General features: G+C 35.0%; 1 protein-coding gene across 1 annotated transcript; it reads right to left on the minus strand.

The window, feature by feature from the left end:
• Positions 1 to 2,108: 2,108 nt before the first annotated feature.
• Positions 2,109 to 16,665, minus strand: LOC149895087 (uncharacterized). Its single transcript, XM_090119146.1, has 5 exons — positions 16,605 to 16,665; positions 5,764 to 6,492; positions 5,327 to 5,439; positions 3,816 to 5,188; positions 2,109 to 2,211 (listed from the first exon to the last, which is right to left on the minus strand). The coding sequence occupies exons 1-5, from the start codon at positions 16,663 to 16,665 to the stop codon at positions 2,109 to 2,111; spliced, it is 2,379 nt and encodes a 792-aa protein (XP_089975272.1).
• Positions 16,666 to 23,390: the final 6,725 nt, after the last annotated feature.

Below are 23,390 nucleotides of genomic sequence, written 5' to 3' on the forward strand. Positions count from 1 at the left end.
ATTGGCGTACAATGGGTCATCAGCTTTGCTTTGAAGAACACTTCAAGCAAAGAGAGACGAGATGTGATACCAATGCTTTATGGTATCGAGTTTGTATTTTGATAAATCATAAATTAATACTAAAAAAATATTCATAGGTATATTAATATAGTGGTTGGGTACTGAAAATGTGATGATTGGCGTACAATGGGTCATCAGCTTTGCTTTGAAGAACACTTCAAGCAAAGAGAGACGAGATGTGCTACCAATGCTTTATGGCATCGAGTTTTATTTTGATAAATAATAATACTAATAAAATATTCATAGATAAATTAATAAAGTGATTGGGTACTGAAAATGTGATGATTGGCGTACAATGGGTCATCAGCTTTGCTTTGAAGAACACTTCAAGCAAAGAGAGACAAGATGTGCTACCAATGCTTTATGGTATCGAGTTTGTATTTTGATAAATAATAAATTAATACTAAAAAAAATATTCATAGATAAATTAATAAAGTGATTGGGTACTGAAAATGTGATGATTGGCGTACAATGGGTCATCAGCTTTGCTTTGAAGAACACTTCAAGCAAAGAGAGACGAGATGTGATACCAATGCTTTATGGTATCGAGTTTGTATTTTGATAAATAATAAATTAATACTAAAAAAATATTCATAGGTATATTAATATAGTGGTTGGGTACTGAAAATGTGATGATTGGCGTACAATGGGTCATCAGCTTTGCTTTGAAGAACACTTCAAGCAAAGAGAGACGAGATGTGCTACCAATGCTTTATGGCATCGAGTTTGTATTTTGATAAATAATAATACGAATAAAATATTCATAGATAAATTAATAAAGTGATTGGGTACTGAAAATGTGATGATTGGCGTACAATGGGTCATCAGCTTTGCTTTGAAGAACACTTCATGCAAATTTTTAAATTGTTAAAATACCTTCATACTTTGGCAACATTCAAAGTATTTGGTGTAAAATAGTTGGTTAATTTGTCTGTCAACACTGCCTATTGTGTGTGTCGCTAATTTAAATCAGCAACTTGTTGTAACTCATTGAATATCATGTGTCATTTCGCGGGAAAAAAAAATGGTGAAAATTCAAGTTGATAGTTTGTGCATGATGGCGAAAACACAGGTTTCTTTTACTCATAATATGTCATTAAATAACGTTTGAAATATTATAACTATCACTGAAGGTTGTTTTAAACAAAAGTTACAATGATGGGCAAAATTACCTAATAATGTAGCGATCTATATTTTACAACATTGTTCAGCATCAAAAGAAGCTTAGGGTTAGCACATTTTATATTACCACATAATTTGATAGTTAATAAATATTATTTCTATTCGGTTAATTTCGGAAAAATAAGCCTAATTTGGTATCTCGGAAATAACCATAAATAAAGTTAAATCACTGAATTTAAAGCACAACTTAAATGTAAAAGTATGATTATTTTTATTTAATAGTCAATGAACAATATTCTGTTTTGCTTTTTTTGTCTTTTTATTGCCTACAACATAATCCCACTACGAAATCTTTGCAGCAAAAGAAATCGAAAGAATGCTCATTTTACTGAGATGTACCAGCTTTTTGGAAAAGTAAAATGCGATTTATATGAAAAAGAAAAAAAAATGCCTGGGTAACATTTCCCAGCATCTGAAGGTTCCCGACCTTTCATGATACTGCTTTGACTTTTAAAGTAAACGACATCTTTCGTTTTGTGAATATTTCTCGGTATATTAATAAAATAATATTAATAATCATATCCATTTAAATTTTGTTTACATGATAGTGATAACATTCACTCAACATTTATCAAATTTGATACTTAGAATAAATAACAATTATTTATAGGAACATAAAATTGTTTTTATTTTGTGTATCCGTGATCTGTCCATTTTTTTTCAAATACGCAAATATTTTGGTTAGGTTAGCACAATTATGACATATTATATGAGATGTAATATAAATATTAATACATACAACTTGAGAGAAACGCCCCGCATTATCAATCGTAATATTCTATTGTTTCGACACTGTCTACATCTAGTCACCGCCATCGCTGCAGGCGCGACGCAGCGCCAATGCAAAGCGACTTAGGGCACCGCACTCACCTCTGCGACAGAGTCGCTCCTGCGCCTTCCACGGCCGGCCGCCGGCTCCGGAACTCACGACCTACCGCCTTGCAGAGGACTCTCGACACGCATTTCCACCTGTCACCGAGCCGATAAGGTCCATTCAAATCCATTTAAATTCCTATGAACCAAGCAGCTGCTATGACTTTACATATCCATTATAACATTATTATATATAAGAAAAGTTCAGTCAATTTTATAAATTACTGTCACCGCCACTGACATATAAATACTCGACAATGCGCATACAACCTTAAAACCAATAACAAACTTATACATTCGCTCTCGCATTTTACTTTAATACAAATAATTTGTTACACAGTGTTTCAACTTTAACGTAGAATCAATTCGTTTTTTAATGTTAGCGTCGTGATGATAAGTTCATAAAAAAATACGCACAATGTAAACGTTGGCAACATGATTTGATTTTAATAATTGATTTCTGATATAGAACGGAGGTGAACAATTTCATTCCAGGAAGCCGAGTGTGTAATGCTTGCAAGTGTAACTCGTCAATCTACCAAGCAAAGTGAATAGTGTAATGCATGGTGGGAAATCCCTAAAGTAACTGTGGAATGACGACGTTATTTACGTAAGGTTTACCGTTGATTAATTTTTCCCTATGTACAAGAAGCATTAAATCGTTCCTATCCCGTACGCGACCTAATGCCACGTACAACTGTCCGTGACTAAATACGTCCGATCTTAAATCTATGCCGACCCTATTAATAGTTTGACCTTGACTCTTATGAATGGTCATTGCATAACACACCTGAAGGGGAAATTGCAATCGACACATTTCTATTGGACTATTATGATCAATGGGGGCTTTAAACATGATTCGCGGTATAAAAAACAATTCGGCTATTCCCGGTTTGCGAACTGTTATTAATCGAGGTGAAGTCGCTACGATTATAACTTTTGTACCATTAACTAAATGATCTGAAAAACTAAGGTTACGAATTATTATACAAATACATCCTACTTTTAAAGTGAGATCGTGTTCTGGTATACCTTTAGGGTGCATACTATTCAACACGTCTACGCCTAAATACAATTCGTCAGTGTCATCCGTAGCCGTTTTATCTACTGAATAGAAATGTAAAAGGTCGCCTGGCAAACGGTCTAATACAGTCCTATTTATTTCTCTAATATTTGAATTGTGAGTGGAAAGAATGGCCCTACCTATACAAACTTCTGGCTCGTTTTCTAAAAGGAAATCCGAAAAAACAAAATTAATTAACTCATTTAAATCAGTAGTAAATGATAAAAGTGAAAGGTCTATTAAATTTTGACAAGATCTACCGACCTTTACCGAATGTAAAGGCAAATTATTTGAACCTATTTGAAGCAAAAAATCGGAAAAAACACTGTCTTCACTACACCTCTGAGGTGTAGTTAGTGAAAACGTCTTTAAACTCTGCCATAAGGGCGATGATTTTACTGACGCATTAAATATATCTGAATGACACTTGGCGTTGGTAACTACGGGCGGAATCTGACGAAAATCTCCAGCAAAAATGATAACCTTTCCCCCAAAACTTTTATTAGACTTTGTCAAGTCTTGCAAAGACCTATCTAACAAATGAATGAGGTACTTGTGTACCATCGGCGCTTCGTCGTAAATAATTAAATCGGAGTGTAGTATGAGTTCAGCTCTCTGGGTTCCGTTTGTTACATACCAATAGCCTAAATCGTCAATAGCGCTTAACGGATACTTAAACATACTGTGCGCAGTCATACCGCCGTCATAGTTCTGCGCGGCAATACCTGAACTCGCTGTGCATAAAACTACACCGTTGAGTACGCCCCTCACGTACGCTGCTATCGTATTTAATAGCAACGTTTTACCAGTGCCTGCCGGACCGTCTATATAAATAGCACTTTCGTTACTATTGCGAAAACCGTGATCAGTGAGCAAATTTTGCACATATTCGAACACTTGCCGCTGGTCATGAGACAGCTTGGGCGTCCAAACATCCACAAATTCGCGTAACCCGTCTGCATCGTGTAGAGCCTTCTCACGACCTAGTTCGGTGGTGTCATCGTGCGCGTCAGGCAAACCTTGCTCTAACAAACACGAACCATGTTTTCGCAATAGACGGTCAATTTGAACCAAGGCCTGGGTGTACGCTCTATCCGGATCGTTATTTACGCGGTTAAGTATATCTTCAGCTAGCTCATTTTTAAATTTTTCCCACAGTGTCGCTACTGCTACCCCGTTAACAGCCAATAATACGAAAAAGTTACGCAGGCGTGGTCCGGTCAAAAAACATGAAGCTTCCTGCATAGCTATCTCGTATTCGGCTTCATCGTTGGCGATACCAACGGCTTTAGCGGCCTCCTGGAATGTGTTACAATTTGGACCACCCAAGTTATAAAGATCCCTGTAACTACGGCAGGGGTGTAAAGCTAATAGTAATCTTAAATAAAATTGTTCACCTCTGTTGGGCGCGACCCAAAATAAACGCGTCACTATTTCTCCCCTCTGTCTTTTTGTCAAAAATTTTCCGTTATTCATTTCGTAAATAATTGTATTTTTTGTTGAGGGGCGGCTGGAATGAACTATGTACCTCTCGTAAAAATCTAAATATGTTAACCTATCAAATTCTTCACCGAGGGGACGATTAAAATACGTGATGAGATCCGAATTTGAATTTTGAACAGCACGCGATTCATTTCCCGCCTTAAAAAAAATAGACTGATGATTTTCTAAATGAACATCTAACATCTTTACAGTGGGCTCACGTCCCGTAACGTCAAACTCAAAAACTCTCCAAGCAGCCTCACCAGAACCGATGTATCGTTTTGTGACGTACTGTTCTATTTCGTTATTTTTTAGTTCATCTGGAACAATAGCGACTCGAGCCTCGTCTGGACCTTTAGTCATATATTTGAAAAGATATTTAATTACAGTTCGAGTGGACACTGATTCTAAATTTAAATGACAATCGTATCTAAGGAGAAGGGCAGCGTTGTACGGTACTATCCACAAATCACTAATTTCTACATCCCTCCCTCTGTATTTAATGGTGGCTGTATTTTTACTGCTACGCTTTAAATTTATAAACCCTTTATCATTACAATATGTGACTTCTGTCTCTGGTTTTGGGAAATAGCTTGTACATTTTTTTTTTTCACTATCCCAACATTTTAAATCTGTCCTATGCGGCGGACCGCATGGACCATGTACCATGTAATCTAAAACAGCTTTTCTTAATTTTCCATCAACTTCTGAAGCGTCAGGAATATCTGCTCTAATAAATTTATCCACATCAGTACCGTGAACGGGGCCACCACCCTCGACTGCAAAACAGATATGAGCGTGTGGTAATCCCCGTTTTTGGAACTCTATTACATATAAAATATAAACAATTTTACCAAACCAAACCCCTGTGCGAAGATTCCTCAAAAGTTGTTGCAATTTAATATTAAAAACTCTAGCACAAATTGAAGGCGTATTATGATGACCTGTTATTGAATTTTGTATTTCAGGCCATTTAGGATTGCAAGTTAAAGTTAAAAGAAAAGAAGGCAATCCTAATCTGTTAACTACTGCCATAGCATCCATATACTTTTGCTTCATATATCTAGGCCCCCCCGTGTAACTACTTGGCAAATAGACTCTACCAGGCACAACCCCACCCTCTCCTCGAATAGTCTCATCTACACTGATCTGCTGTAAAACTGACTCTACTTCTCTTAATGGAGCGGAACGGAGAGCATTATCCGTGTTACCTTTTTGGATGTTATACAGGTAACGAAGTCTTTCTTCTAAAATCCTACATTGCATATCAACTAACCACTCTTCGGACAAACGATTAAAATCGTTGAAACGGGATTCGCTCAGAAGGAGACATCTAACATATTTGTTTTGGGTTAGTTTTGCTCCATTATTGTCCGTTTTGTTAGGAAACCATCCAGGGTTACCGTGCGGATACAATAATGGATATTGAAAAGTTTCATATAAGGGGTGCATTATATCTACTGTGTGAGGCTTTTTGTCACCAATTTTCCAGATTGCAATGGCGCGCGGTATGTAGCGCTCCTGCTCATTGCTTATAATGGCAGCAATCTCGTTGCCCAACGGCATATCACCGAGAATGTTACCATGTGTGCGTCGTGTGGTGTGCTCAAAAATGAGGTGTGCGTGGTCGGATGGTTCTTGGCTCAGCCGCTTGAAGCACTCTATATAAGGGTTATGACTATGCAAGAAATTTGTGATGGACCGAATGACTGTTAAATCTAGATTTAAATTTGAAGCGAGGCTCTCTCGCTCACTGTTATCATAAATATAAAGTCCAGCCGGGTTAGTAGTTTCTGAGTACGCAAGATCGAAAACTCTGTGATAAACCCTCCCTTGAATTTTTAAAAATGATACCCCCGTTGTTGGATGTTGAAATCCGTGTGAAACACCTAACGCACTAAAAGCAAATAAATTATTATAAGCCCTAGGTTTATTCAAAAAAGTTGGAAAGCTATAAAATGGTTCATTTAAAGGCGGGAAATTTTGAACGTTATAAGCGCCAGCCCCACAGCACCACTTGATACGATTCTTTTCCTCAAAGAACAATCTAGCATTACAGTGCCTACATAAAAACGCCTCCCTATCTAACAATGAAATATTCTTAAAACTATACAATTTGACGACAGTTAAGCCGTCGCCACTCTTTGTACCTATTAAAATGTTGGAATCCCGTAATTCCACGTCCAGATTTCGATTTACTTGATTGTACCTATCTACTGCTTGCCTATTAACCTCCGGATTAGATTGTGTATATCTTTGAACGGCTTGCCTATTAACCTCTGGATTACTTTGACTAAACTTTTGACTGGCCTGCCTATGGATCTCGGGATTGATAGCGTTATATTTTTGAACCGCCTGCCTATGAATCTCGGGATTGATCTCGTTATACTTCTTAACTGCCTGCCTATTAACCTCTGGATGATTTTTATGATATTTTGTGACCGCTTTTAAATGAGAATCTGCATCAATAGATCGCCTACCTGGTCGTCCCCTCTTACGTCCTACTTCTACTGAATTTACTGATGAACTATCCGAATCTACGTTTATATTGTTTTGTTTGTGTGCTTTAGATTTATTATATTTAGCCGGTCTACCGCGTTTCCTACCTACATTACTAACGTCGGGTAATTTTGTTATGCAGACAACGGGTGTCAGTGTTGTTAATTTAGGGTCGCGAATATTTTGAATTAAAACTTTTGGTTTTAGGGAATTTAATTTAGGGTCATATTTTGGGGGTATACCTTTCTTAACTAAAACTATCGGTTTTAAATTAGACAATTTAGGGTCGTCTACATTAACTAATTGGTCGTCTACATGAACTAATTGGTTGTCTACACTAACTAATTCATTAATAATATTTACACTATGAAAATGATTTAAAATAATTTTATGAATTTGATATTGACTACCAAACGCCGGATTCCAAAACAAAAACTTTGCAAGAGTATCTAAATTGTTGCACTGAAAGAGACGTGCGGCTCCTACCGAATGCGAGTTATGGACGTATTTATTATTCGCGTCTACTTTATGGCTATTAAAGATAAAATATGTATTATTTGACCTCCAAAAAGATATCGTATTATTAGCGCCGGTGAATAGGTAGCTATGTGTGGAGTCGTTGTGTGCAGTGTGAAATATTTTATTTTTTAGGATTAATTTTAATTGTAAAGTGTAAGTGGCTATGTCGCTGTCACATGTGGGAAACAGTCCGTTGTCGATCCAACTATCGTTGTCTGCCATCGATTTAATATTAGCCAAATAGGTCCCTACACGTATATCAGAAGGCAATTCTTCAGGATATAAATGAGGATGATTATGCGCAACCCCAAGTGGTCTTACTTGAATGTATAACATGTCACCAAAGTCTAAAATAGTGTCAATATTTTCCTGAGAAAATACGGCTCTATTTAGAATAGAAGAATAAACAGCCGCGCATGTTGCCATCGCGACACATTGTGCGTTGTTACCCTTAAACCGGGGATCGGCTTGATGCGTTGACCCTTTAATAATAATTTGACCGATTAAAATAATAATAAAAACAGAATGAGATTTTATCAAATCAGAGGTAACATATTTATATAATGCTGCACAATTTATTTATAATTTGTTAAGCAAATTGAAATGTTCCAAACAAAGAATAATGCATTGTCCCTATGATTATAAAATATAAATCCGTATGAAATATGTTAAAGAAAGTATCCCTAGTGAAATCACTATTTCATTTCTAAAATTTCGTAACACAAAAATATTAAGTCGATTAGATATGGGTTGAGAATGAGATCCAAGATGAAAAATGAGTCGAAACTACTCTAAAAAAATACTAAGCTCGCTACGAAACACGAATAGAAAATGTGGCGTCATTCTACCTTACCCCGCAATCTATAAAAAAAAAATATTCGCGACGATCTACGTTTCAGTATAATATTATACTCGTATAATCAAACATATCTAGAATTATTTATCATGTTAATTTTAATCCTATCAAAACTATGTATAACGCGAATCATGTAAAAAGAACGCTGGATGAAAGTGATGGGGTGTGTTTTGGCATGTATCGAGTTTAGCACGAAAGTTATACCACCTCATAACACCAAATAGACCAATAAATCGCCAATGCGCAGCTTAACCGTCAGCGTTCTTTTTACATGACCCGACCTATACTTACGTAATATGATGGAATGTTATTCTTTTATGGAAATAGTTTACATACTGTTATCGGTAAATATTATTAAATCATGTATAGGTATACATATAATTTATATATTTGTAATATCAAATCAAAATTAATCTCATTAGGTACTTATCAAGTAAAATTCTAGACTCTAGTAGGTATATGATACAACTTAGTCGTTCTTCCATCTCCTATGTAATTCTAAAACCTGGTTTATAAATCTCGCTTTAATGTTGAAAGTAAGTACCTACCTACATCACTATCACTACATAGTATAAAACAAAGTCGCTTTCTCTGTCCCTATTTCCTTATGTCCCTTTGTACGCTTAAATCTTTGAAACTACGCAACGGATTTTGATGCGGTTTTTTTTAATAGATAGAGTGATTCAAGAGGAAGGTTTATATGTATCTTATATATAAAAATGAATCGCAAAATGTGTTGGTAAGCGCATAACTCGAGAACGGCTGAACCGATTTCGATAATTCTTTTTTTATTATATTCCTTGAAGTACGAGGATGGTTTTTATGTAGAGAAAACGTAAATATGTACCACGGGCGAAGCCGAGGCGGACCGCTAGTCTTATATATAAAAATGAATCGCAAAATGTGTTGGTAAGCGCATAACTCGAGAACGGCTGAACCGATTTCGATAATTCTTTTTTTATTATAATCCTTGAAGTACGAGGATGGTTTTTATGTAGAGAAAACGTAAATATGTACCACGGGCGAAGCCGGGGCGGACCGCTAGTGTATAATAACATCCATTAAATAGTGGAGAAGTACTGTTATTTTTGAGGTTTCTAATGTGATGTCGCAAATAATTTTTTCAAACGCATTTTTTCCGCTTACATTGCAAACGCAGGCTGAACCCTACGAGTTTTATCAAAATAATATACTAAGTATTGTAAACATTGAAAAGGTCTATAGAAAAGTCCGTGATGGTTATATATAATATGTATATGTCTATTTCATATGGATAACCCACAAAAACTTTTTTTGTCATTTACTTTTTACGACAAATAATGGTTAATTTTCGAAGCGATTTTAACTAATACAGCATTAATCCTTAACCAATTAAATACCTTGAATACATTGTACATTTAATATAGATCTATATGGCCCTTTACACCGTATGATGTAAGTGAATATTTTCGAAAATATTACAGATTTAAAAATTGCGGGACATAGGCCATAGCGTTACCGGCCGGCTGCCATTGCACCCGTGCGAAGCCGGGGTCACTGGTTTTCTAATATAATAGTGTAAATTAACTTCGCTACATAATGTGAAGAATGTGAATAATTAATTGAAATTAAACCGAAAATATCAATACTTTATCTATACCCACAGATAAGTTAAAAATAAATAAATATAAAATAAAATATATAATATACGTTCAATTACATACAAATTTTCAAAGCGTCTGGACCAATTTTAACTACTCACTGGCAGAAAGCTTTCATTGAAAAAAAATAGGTAGGTATCCTTATAACATACCTTAAAATACAGAACATTGATTATTGATATACCTAACATGTGTTTGAATGATCAGAGACAATTTCATGATTTATAATAATTAATATGTTTACTATTGAAGGATATTTACAATTTTTAATGAATTAAGTACCTAATATCTAATTTATTTTTATAATAAATATAATATCTATCACACAAAATGGCGACCGACGCCGTCCGCGGCGCGCGGCGCGCCCGCTCGTCGCGCGCGTTGCGGTTCGCGATTCCCGCGCATTTCGATTTAAGTACAACAAATTAGGAAAAAAATATATTCCCGACTTATTACCTACTACATTTATACATATTATTATATTTAAAATATTATCTTCTATTCTATTTTATGTTAAAGAAAATGACTTTATTAAACACTTGACCGTAATTTGAAGCTTACTTATTGAGAAGGTACCTAGCTTTTTCCGCCTATTTTCCCTCTCTTTCTCGTTGTATATATGCTATCTCTCTCGCACACGGCACACCTCCCACCAGGTGGCGCGGCCGGCGCACGATAATGTGCAGGCGCTTGATCTTCTTCATTGGCGTCTAGCTTCCGCCGCGAGAAGGTTGTCTACAAGACTACAACCTTGGTGCTATTAAGTATTAAGTATTGCTTAAAGCAAGTGCTAAAAGTGTTAAAAAGTGTATCCCGTCGGATCGGTACAGTGAGTTATTTTTACATCTATTCTAATAATATTTTACTTAAAAATGAGTAAAAATCTTTAAAGTCAACGGTATAATCGTTGGACTTTATTTAAAATGCTGAGGTTTTTAATGAATCCTTCAGCAATAGTTTATTTTTCAATATGCTTAAATACTTAATAGCATGAATAAAGATATTTAAAATTAACGATACAACCGTTACATTTTACTTGAAATAGTAACTTTTCTTTTGAAATATTTCATTATGCAATATGTACTAATTAATATTTGAATTTTTAATACTGTGAGTAAAGCTATTTTAACGGTGTTACCGTTCGGCTTTACTCGAATCGTTAATATTACTTTTGTGATTATTTGATATGATATATCAAATACCCTCTCTTGTATATAGATATTTTTAATATTTTATTTCATTTTTAATAATGTGTTTTTATTACAAGGGTACAAGTGAATTTTTCGTGGAAAAATTACAATTAATACTTAGTATGGATATGAGCCAACTCAAAGCTTTACAGGCATACAATCCATTGCTACGACTTTATTACATTGTCGTTATCGCTAGGAACGGTTCGGAATTCCTATCATAGTTTATTACTAAAAATTATCGAACGAGATGAGTCAGCTCCAAGAAGTCACGACATGTCAGAACACGTTGTGATATTATTTTATAAATCGTACGGGAGTTACCGCTCAACTGAATAATGATGGAATTCGCTCATGTATAGTAGATACGTACCATGAATGTTCCACACATTCAAAACTATCCGTAGTCTATACGTGTCCTTTTATGAGTATTATTCTGATCCGTTTTTATGTGAAAATAGACATATTACACACGGCTAATTTGATTGAAAATTACGTTTCCTATGTTCAAATGATGCAACTTTTTTGTTAAAACGAGTAAGTACCAAAAATTTTACAATTAAATTCTTTGGTTTACTGAACTTGTGCTGAAAGGGTTATCGTATAATAATTATCGAGATATCTTAATATAATTAATTAGATTTAGATACACTTATTTCAAAGGATTTACAATTCACTTCTAACGTTTTAGAATAATATTATAAACTTGTACACCTTGACAAAAAGTAAAAAATTGCGGGTGAGTGGAGATTATTTTGTGCAATTAAATATTATAACGTCCTACGACGGTATGGTTGCGTTCGTAAGGAATGTTAACGGATATAAAGCAACTAAATGTTACATCGATTGCATGAACAAAAAATAAATATGAATCGAAGTTCATTTTAAAATTTAGTGAATTGATTTGAATTATGAATTTATTAAATGTCGCTAACATTGGAAAATAAGTTAAAGGACCTTGTTAATTGCTATATTATTTAAATGATTATTTACTGCTATTTTTATATTAGCACTAAGGTGTATTCTTGCTCGAAGCAGAATACATAAATGTGGCCACTACTCCTCGCAGGGGTTAGCCAGGTCAAATTCACCCTCGCAGGGTGTCTCTTAAGCATTTTTTTTGCAGGCCCTACTTATTTCTAGTTACAAACATCCCTCGCGCAGCTGTCGCTCGCAGGGAAATGGTGCAAATATATATCGGCCCTCGCGGGGCTTTGATTACAATCGTCCCTCACGGAAAAGATGGTGCGAATATATATCAGCCCTCGCGGGGCTTTGATTACAACCGTCCCTCATGGAGAAATGGTGCAAATATATATCAGCCCTCGCGGGGCTTTGATTACAACAGTACCTCACGGAGACATGGTGCAAATATATATCAGCCTTCGCGGGGCTTTGATAACAACCGTCCCCACGGGGAAATGGTGCAAATATATATCAGCCCTCGCGGGGCTTTAATGGCGATTGGTGCAAATATACAAAGGATTGATCATTAAAATGATCATAGATATTTGCTTTTGTCAACGAGGACCCACGAAAGAAGTTTTGGATATGACCGTATCGGATCTTCACTCTTCTAAGGTAGGTAGAAAAAGGTTTTGAAATCTACTTCACAGTGGGCAGTATAGTAAATGACCTAATAAAATACAATAAAGGTTAGATACGTCAAATAATGGGCGCATGAAATTGATACTTCGTATCCTAAAAGTTTACGCTTCAGGAATCAGGAAACCACCATTGGTTTACCAATTATGGAAATTGGAATTGAACAAATTGTATTTACCAATGCAAAGCCTAATCACAACAAAGGAAGGCGAGTCGGATCAAATATCATCTCGCAGATGATTTGTGGCGGTGGTTTCGAGGATTGTCACCAAGCCTTGTGTCAACGGTATGTTTGGTATCGTAATTAAATGGCACTAGCCGACCAATTTTCATATACAAACATCGGAAGAGATTTTTTAATCGCAAAGCGATTGAATGTAACAAATGACGATTGATTACGTATAGTTGACCTCTCATAGGCCTATTTTAGTTGCCCGGTCTTGTAGGCAATTTATTTGACTCGTTTTTCAACCCATTTGACCTCATTATTGCACCCATGAGATTTTTCTTCGGGGCTCAAACAATAAATCGCTGAGGGATTAGGATAATCGTTTGTTAGACAAGTTTTTTGTCATCCCACCAGGATTATTATATTGTATAATAAAGTTATATACAACTATTAACGTAAAACGTTTAAGTACTCAACGAATGCTGAGAATACTGACTGTTGAGTTACATAGGATAGAGGATAAATAACGGAAAGTCAATCTTTCCAAACAAAAGCCTCTTATTATTAGATATTACTTGGAACCCCTACCCTTAACGAGAAAGCTCTGCCAAATGACTTCTCATTTCTTTGCTTTGAGGGGGGGGGGGGGCAATAAATGAAATGTACAGGCTATACGGCTTTTAAAATATAAGTCTGGTAATCGAACTAAACTTTGCTGGTTTAGTTCTTGCTATATCGCTATCCGTGCCTGCTTCTCGTGTTTACGGGTGAATTAAGTTTATCAATAGTCATAAATGCAATGCTATTCAGAGGATATACTGCATTTAAAACATGACAAAGTCTGGTAAGCGAACTAAACTTTGCTAGTTTAGTTCTTGCTATATCGCTGTCCGTGGCTGCCTCGCGTGTTTACGGATGAATAAAGTAATGTCCTGTCTTCGCATCCACAGCTAACTGTCCTATACTGTCATAATCTTAACACAGATTCATTCGACATAGCTCCCCACGAGCTCAGTTCTTCATTTTTGCACTCGCACAACTGTGGACAACACAAGAGCAATGCCTCCATTGGTAGCAGTCACAATCAAGGGATAACTAACCTTAGGCTAGCCATATTACGGATGTTGGAACAACCGACTATATTCAGGGCAATTTTCTTTGTTCAGTGTAACGTTTAGACTGTCGTAGCATTCCTACGGAACAAAGATGGGATCAGATCTGCATCCTTAATGCAGTTAATCGAAAGGAGATACTTTCAGACGACGATAGTATTCAAAACCCACCATATTCCTTAACATAATAATGCATAGTTAAGCTTATAATCTCTCTTGCCATTATGTCAGTTAGAGACCTGAACGACGCGATAGAGTACCGCTATTTCAGTAGTAGTAACACCTAGAAGGGTGAAGGTATTCTGGAAAGCGGAACTGAAGGCCCGGTCAGCAGCATCAGCCACCTAATAGACAGTGTTCAGTGCTGCACCACTATAATCTGCAAAATGACTCTGACGGTATGAAAATGTGGAGTACATTTTCAAAATATCAAATGATATAGTTGGAATAAAAATCCTATTTGCCTCCGTCTATCCAAAAGACATACGGAGTAGCTAGTAGCAGTTGGTTGAATTAGAATAAAGTAACTATAGTTAAAATCCTTTGTTACTGACTGGATAAATTTGGCTCTTTTCCTATCTGACGTTCATATAGCTGTTGACTGCCTAGTGTTGTGCACAAACACTATTATTATAAACTAGCGGTCCGCCCCGGCTTCGCTCGTGGTACTTACGTTTTCTCTACATAAAAACCATCCTCGTACTGCAAGGAATATAAAAAGAATTATCGAAATCGGTTCAGCCGTTCTCGAGTTATGCGCTTACCAACACATTTTGCGATTCATTTTTATATAAGTATAAGAATAAGAAGATAAGTCACGTTATGTAGTCCCGAGGCTTTCGGTATATAAGTTCTGATGTAAATCATAATTATATCTTAAAACCGAATTGATTAAAAGTAACGTACTTGGCTGTAGTAATTGCAGTTTTGGGACACAGATAAGCTCCTTATCATTTTAGTCTCTTAAGTTCAGTATATTTGTTTCCAGTACAGAGTTTATGACCTATCAGTTTTAAATAAATAATTCATGCATTGTACTGAAAGTACTAGCCATGTTTAGATTATGATTGGTGGCGTTGGCTCTAAACATTAATAGATACCGCACGGTTTGGTTGGATGTTAAAAATCTGTATTATAATTAAAACCGTTTACCTGTTTTGATATTTTATTGCCTTATTCAAGGGGTGACCTTTTAAATTTATTTCTGACCCCAAAAGTAAGGACCAAGTTCTCTTCTTGTCCGCTTGTAGCAGGTTGGGTTAAAACTGTGTGAGTTGAGACAGGTGGTAATTCTATGTTAAGATGATTCAATTGTGCTTCTACAGAGTTCTAATTGAATAAATAAAGGTTTGAGTTTGAGGTATTTTTGCCTCGTCGGGATCAGCTGTTGCTTCATTTTGTAAGTAACATCTAAATGCGTAATTGAAAGTCGTTACTGGCGCTTTCGCAGATTTACGCTAAAGATAGTGAAAATTGTAGTAACTTTAACTTTTCAAGCCCAAAAGGTTAACTAAGGTACGCTTGAACCAATCTCATAAGTTCTAATACTTTTAATCATTATGATTAACTTTTTGGTTCTTATTTGATTAACTTTTCATCTGGGATTGTTAATATAAATAATATAAAAATTTGTGTGATTTATTGGTATACTATCTGCACACCTTACTCTTTCAAATAAAGAAATAAGTAATTACTTATGTACCTATTCAAATTCACATTGGCGTCCATATATTGTACACCAGGTGGGTAACAAACAGGTCTCAATAAGTAAGCTTCAAATTACGGTCAAGTGTTTAATAGCTGTGTTTTACCTGAAAATAAAACACATATTAAATACTTACCTATATTTGAAGCTTACACTTAACGTCCACCTGTTGAGGATTTCGACTCAATGAAGAAGATCAAGCGCCTGCACATTATCGTGCGCCGGCCGCGCCACCTGGTGGGAGGTGTGCCGTGTGCGAGAGAGATAGCATATATACAACGAGAAAGAGAGGGAAAATAGGCGGAAAAAGCTAGGTACCTTCTCAATAAGTAAGCTTCAAATATAGGTAAGTATTTAATATGTGTTTTATTTTCAGGTAAAACACAGCTATTCTGTAGCCTATAAGGTACATAGACACACATGACAACAACGGTAATTATGTAGGTATTAAGATGTTAAACATTAGAATACCAATTTTATAAAAAAAATCTTTGAGTTATTATTAAAAGTAGGTATCAACTTATTCAGAACATTTCAATTTGCACAAAAAAAAGATAAAAGTGATTGATTACCTACCTAACAGAGCCTTATGAAAATATATGTAGGTATATTAATTGACTTTAAACCTAATAAATTGAATAAAGCTTACCGGTAGCGATGCACGCCATTGCCGCTGCGTTGCCGCCATTGCTAGATGATGCTTGGAACATGTTGAGGCACGAAGTCACGTAGAATCTCGAAGTTACTGAAAACGATAAATGAATATTTAAAAAAACAAAGCATTAAATAACAGACATCACTTGTTTTTATTAAACCATTGAAAAAAAAACAAAAGAATACTTAAATCGTCATGAATTGAAATGAAGTCTTTTTATATTTTATAATTACCTATTACCTATATTAATATATTTAATTTTTAGTAAGAAAAATGTATAAAGACAACAATAAAACTCAAATCATTATTCACTCCAAGTACAATATGAGACCAATAATTAAAATAAATATTAATCGACTTACCCTGCGAACAGACGAAATGTTAATGGAAGAGAATTGGCGCGGGCGCGGGGCGTTTTATTTTTAATTTCCCACCGGAAGTTGCAAACATTACGAAAAAAGTGGGAATAGACAATTTCACAGTTTTGTATTTTTTTTTCTTATCTTAATTAAAATATATTTTAATTAATAAGCGATATTTAAAATACGTAATCTAATCTAAAAAATATATTGATATAACGATAAAATAATTTAGGAACATAATATATTGTATTAAATTAATATTCAACTGTTAGTAAGGGGTTTAATTTATGTTTTATTATTTTCATATTTAATTATTTTTCGAAAATATGCTATATAGAATATATTCAATACAAATATATATATTTTTTTAATAATAATAACAACTAACTATGTAATGTTTAATTTATTTTTATTATTACACAATAATTATAGAAGACTGTCTATGAATACCTTGAATACGTAATATTGTTTTCAAAATTCAAATATAAAAGTCAAATTATGCTTTTTATAAACATAACTAAGAAATCAATATTTTCATAATTATTAAACACAACTAAAATATTTATGAAATTATTTTAAAGTAAACAAAAAACGTATCGTCATAATTAAATTGTATTCAAGAATTTTATTCAAGTTTATTCTGATTTGAGAAAAATATATCCAATGCTGCCAACATTATATATTTTTTGGTCATAATAGCAATGTTTTAATTTAAATGCACTTAGAAAAAAGTTATGCGTGCTCGTAATTTATTATTTCATTTAATCTGGTTTTTTGTATGTTATTATATTTCTTTTAAATATTTAATTAATTAAAGTCTCTAAATTATTGTTAATTTTTTTTGCACTTTCTTTACTCATTAGTTGTCAAAATATAAATGATAATTGTAACGTCAAATTAATAGTTATGTCAACAAACAACTTTCCGAAAACAAATAAGAAAACGGCTTCGTGTGTAAAATGTAAAATATTATGTGTTTATTATGCATAGCAAAAATATGTTTTGCAATTTTATCACTCCAAAAGTAAGAAGATTTCATGTCATTGATTTACTCATTATATTTAATTCTAATAAGTGTGGATACTATAACGTTTGATTCCAAGTAATAAATATAAAACAACGATTCAATGAATTAAAACATACATTTTTGTGATCAAAGAAGACTACAATACCAAGTGTAAAACAAGTGAAATCTAATAAGATCAGAGGGTATGAAAATAAAGAAAAACAAAAGTTGAATTTACCAAACATAAAGGAAATGTTTTATGATTTGCAGATGCTCACATATTTTTACATTTATTGAAGATTCCAGAAAGTTATTTGTATTATCAATATTGAATAACACAGACTGATTGACCCATTGATGGTATTATGTAGATCATAATTATTATAGATGAAAAGATAATAATAAAGTGTATAAATTTCAATTTGAATAACCATGATATGTCTGAAAACTTTATAACGATTGTTACTGTATTTCTTAGTTCTTACTATAATATATAGGAAATACCTAATAAGTAGAAGCCGTCTACATTTTTAACATCATTGTTTGCTTTCAAAAAAAGGAGCCGAGTCCAGTAATGTGGCCGTCCTCTTTATTAATTTAAATTCACCAAACATAATAAATTTAATGTATCTATCCAAAAAATGTCTTGCAAGAACAATGTAACTCGGGATCCTAGAAGTATTGACAAAAATATGTAATAGAAGTTACTTACTATGTCATTTAATATTGATTAAAACATGATATTATATATACCAAGTCATGTTAATAATAATTATGCCAATACAATATAATATGTACCAACTTTAAATTAAATAAATATCACTGTTGTATATTATGTTTTCAGTGTAAATATATAATGACAAAACTTTTTCATGTGTTTCATTTTCTTATTAATCTTGTTTTATTGGTTAGTTAAATATTCATAAAGTAAAAACGAATGTTTTTTTTTAATTATTTGTATTATATTGCTATTCATATAATTTATCTTATTGCATTTCATATTAGATACCATTGCTTATAGTACATGTTAAAGTATTAATTTAAGTATGAAATTCTCATTGAATGTTTGATAAAAATTGTATTTTATGTTTATTTAATATAGTTATTCCAATTTGAAATCATATATATATATTATATATAGTTATTTCAAGTGAGTAGGTATGTATATTTTATGCACACTTCATTTCATTCATTGTTTATATTGATGAAATAAATTAATGAAATAAAAATCTGTTATCTATACTAATACATATTATGAAGTGGAAAGGTTTGTAATTATGTATGTATGTATGTATGGTTTTGACGCATAATCTACTGGACCGATTTCAAAAATTCTTTCACCATTAGAAAGCTGCATCTTTACTGAGCAACATAGGCTATATTGCATTTTCAAAAAAATAAGAGATCCTTACCAAAAATGCAATAATGTAACCCAAGGTGTCAAAAATTCCTCAATAAAACTTCTGTCATCGCGTGCGCTGCGGAATCTATTGAAGATAGAACAAAAAAATGTTCTACGGTATTATAGAATGGATCAATATCTACAAGAAAGTCCGCGATACCATGTGTCCATCGTCAGTAGTTATGTTACTACAACAACTTTTTTACGTTTTCAAAGTAAATAGAAGTGTCGACAGTAATCAAACCATGTTATCCATACACATATATTAATCCTTATCCCATTAAATGATGTTTTATTATAGACTGTTTCAATACCAGCAAAATACTTTTTAAATGAAAAAAATTGGATATTCCATTCAAAAGATATAACGAATTTTTAAGTGTCAATCTACAGAAAATAGTAGGTATACTGTATAACGTACAATGAGCATGCGTAGTGCGGGACGGGGTAAAGGTGATTTTCATGTGATTAAAAATTAAACCTATAGTCGTACCTATAGTAGACTTTTCACCGTCACGATATCGCTATCTATGCGGGTGAAACCGCAGGGCATTGCTAGTAATAAATAATAGGTAAATATTAGACATGTTTAATGATATATATACCTACTTAGTAATTAGTATATATTATATTTTAGAAATTTTAATATTAAGAGCCAACAAAATGAGTGAGAGAATTAAATAAAATAAACAATTAAGATAATTTGACAAAAAGAATAACGTAGAAAATATGGCTAAAGTTACCATAGATTAATCTTAATCTTAATATGATAAATCTCGTGTCACAATGTTTGTCCTCAATGGACTCCTTAACCACTAAACCGATTATAATAAAATTCGCACACCATGTGCAGTTCGATCCAACTTGAGAGATAGGTTGATTTAAACATGTAGGTACCACGGGCGAAGCCGGGGCGGACCGCTAGTAGTATAGTAAAAAATATATTGCTCTAGTGGCACAATCTAGCGAGGAAACAGGGGACTACGTTTGTATAGTAAAAAATATATTGCTCTAGTGGCACAATCCAGCGAGAAAACAGGGGACTACGTTTGTATGGAAAAAACTACTCTTTTGTTTGCTCTTAATGATTTAAAAAACATACCGGCCGAATTAATAACCTCCTCCTTTTTTTGAAGTCGGTTAAAAAATGTATAAGTACCTAAATGTTGAATTTGTTTTATTTTAGGGTTCTGTACTCAAATGGTAAAAGGGGGACCCTATTACTATAAAAAGTTATACTATGCTATTACTGACTTTTGTTTCTGTTTGTTTATCTGCCACCAGGTTCATGTAGTTAAGCAATGTTGTCAAGGTTTTATATTGAATGTGTGACCATTTTTTTTTCAGTTTCATATTTATACGGAAACCTTAGTGTTTTGAGTCCAACTCGCACTTGACGCTTTTTTTAAATATACACCTAAGATAAAATAAAAATTAAACAGTCTATTTGAGCTGCACATCAAATATTTTTTACAAAGAGCAATTGCTTTACTAATACAATACGCTTGTTTTATAAGCCCCAAAGCAATCGTGAGTATTCACACGACCACTGATCCAGCCAGAGAAGATCGTGAGGTACCTAATCAGAATACCGAAGAGTCAAAAGTTCGACTACATGTCCATTTTCGAATCCCAGCTGGTTCCACTTGGTGAGCGAAAACGAAAGAATCCAGCATGTTTATGATAAAAAATATGACCGAACTTACCGCAGCGGACTTCTATAATTTGATATCATTTTATTGAATTACTTATAATCGTTCAAAAAATGTGATATTCATTTGATAGTACATTAATTTATACTAATTAATGTTTTATTTTGTTAATGTGAATGTTAATGTTTTAGGTTGTTTAGTAACCTACTGCAAAAAAGATGACTAAGTCAGCATGTTAAGTGCATAATAATTTTTAGTCACTTCATAATGAATTGCCATAACCTGTTTATTGTAGGTAATTTGCGAAAAACAATATCGAAGCTGCAACCAGCCCAGCCCGCGGCAGAAAGCGGCAGTCATTTGAAAATTAATTGTAATTCCCAGTCCATTTGTTGTTATCTGCAGCGATTCCACAGTCAGTCGGAAATGCTTATAAATTCCTAATTCAAATATTTTCTACTCCGAGAGGTCGTCTTCCACCGAAGTTGCGTGGTGCGCGGGCAGCAAGCAGCCCGCGGTGCATCCCAGGGAAGAAATCTTCAGTCATTTGAAAATGCATTAGAATTCCCTATCCATTTTTGTTATTATCTGCTAATAGCGATTCCACAGTCAGTCGCAACTGCTTATAAATTACTTATTCAAATATTTTCTACTCCGGGAGGCTGTCGACCTTCGAGGTTGCGCGGTGCGCGGGCAGCAAGCAGCCCGCGGCGCCGTCTTTTGCCGTTGCTATTCAATTACCCTTCCTACTATGGAAATTTCCATACAAAATTTTCGAAAAAAAAAATTTCGCTTTTTAACAAAAAAATTTATATGCCTGGAAGTGGACCAAGTTTTGAAGTATTTTTTACTTAGACGACCCCGACCTACCTGTTACCGATTCAGAGAACCGTTGAATTTCGTGATGTATCGAAAATGGAAACCAGGGGTCGGAGTGAGATTCTGAGTATGCAGTTTTGTAAATCTGGCCGATTAGAGCACAGAAGTCAATTTTCAGACCGATCGTAAAGTAATCGGCGCCACCATCTTGCTTTGAAAAATTGGCCATTTTTGAAAAAAAAATTGCGTCCAATTTGAATTTCTCCATTGCCCTGGTAGCGCCCCATCTTCCTGATCATTTTTTAGTTCTACACCCCCCACCTATCTGGCGCCGTTTCGGAGAGCCGTCGAATTTCGCGTTGTATGAAACTCGGAAACCAGCGGTGGAAACTGAATTATGAGTATGCCAACTTAATGTGCGGCTCAATTAAAGCCCCTGTGCCAAGTTTCAGCGCGATCGGACCAGCGATGGCCATTTTAGCATTTGTATGGCGGCGGCCATTTTTTCCGCCATTTTGAATTTTTTTCACCATCTGTGGTAATTGCTCGAGGTCTACTCCAAGTTTAGTTCGAGCACCCCAGATGCAGCTGCTACCGTTTGCGCGGGCCGTTGACCGTCTTCGCGAGATGAGGGAAAGTTTAAGATTTCGTATTTTTCTGGATATCCTGGGAGCTGGGCGAGTACAGACATGGTGTGAGTGTGTTTCCGCGTTGCGCCACCTCGTCTAAATTTACGTTTTTATGTTTGCGCCAAAAATGGAAAAATTCCAAAATCGAGCGTCCCACTATGGCTCCCTGGTAGCGTCCCAGGGTGGTGATCATTTTTAGTTCCGACACCCCCCACCCAACTCGCACCGTTTCCGCGGGCCGTTGGATTTTCCATTGTATGAAAGTCGGAAACTGGGGCCCGGAGCCACTCGAACGGGGCACCGATCGATTCGCCGGCTCGAACAGAGCACGTGTGCCAAATTTGAGACGTAAGGATTCATAAACTGCGATTTTGGCAAAGTACGGCGGCCATCTTGTTTTCGCGAAAATCCCCATTTTTCCACCACCCCTGGTAATCGCCACCAGTTCCGAGCATTTTTTGTTCCGACACCCCCCCTCCAGGTGGCACCGTTTCTGCGCACCACCAGGGGTCCACTCGGTATTCGAAGGTGATCGAGATCGCTATATTTTTCCTCTGGTCGCTCGGCGCACCTCTACACGATCACGTCGTTATCCCCCCCACTTTCCGCATAGTTTCCGAGAAAAGCGATGTCAGTGAGTCAGTCAGTGAGTGGTAGTGTAGCTTTATATATTATAACTAGCTGGTGCGTTGTGCGCGGGCTGCAAGCAGCCCGCGAGCTCCTTTTGCCCCTGGGTTGAAGCAATAGGGCAGTCATTAGAAAATGTGTTAGAATTCCAAGTCCATTTATAATTTTCTGCTAACTGCGATTCCACAGTCAATCGGAAGGGCTTATAAATTCCCAATTCATAAATTTTCTATTCTGGAATGCTGTCGACCTTCGAGGGAGCGTTGTGCGCGGGCTGCAAGCA

This window comes from Colias eurytheme, chromosome 32, assembly GCF_061535395.1.
Source record: "Colias eurytheme isolate Ceu_HAF_F1 chromosome 32, ilColEury1 Martin Lab GWU primary, whole genome shotgun sequence".
In the NCBI taxonomy this organism is placed as follows: domain Eukaryota; kingdom Metazoa; phylum Arthropoda; class Insecta; order Lepidoptera; family Pieridae; genus Colias; species Colias eurytheme.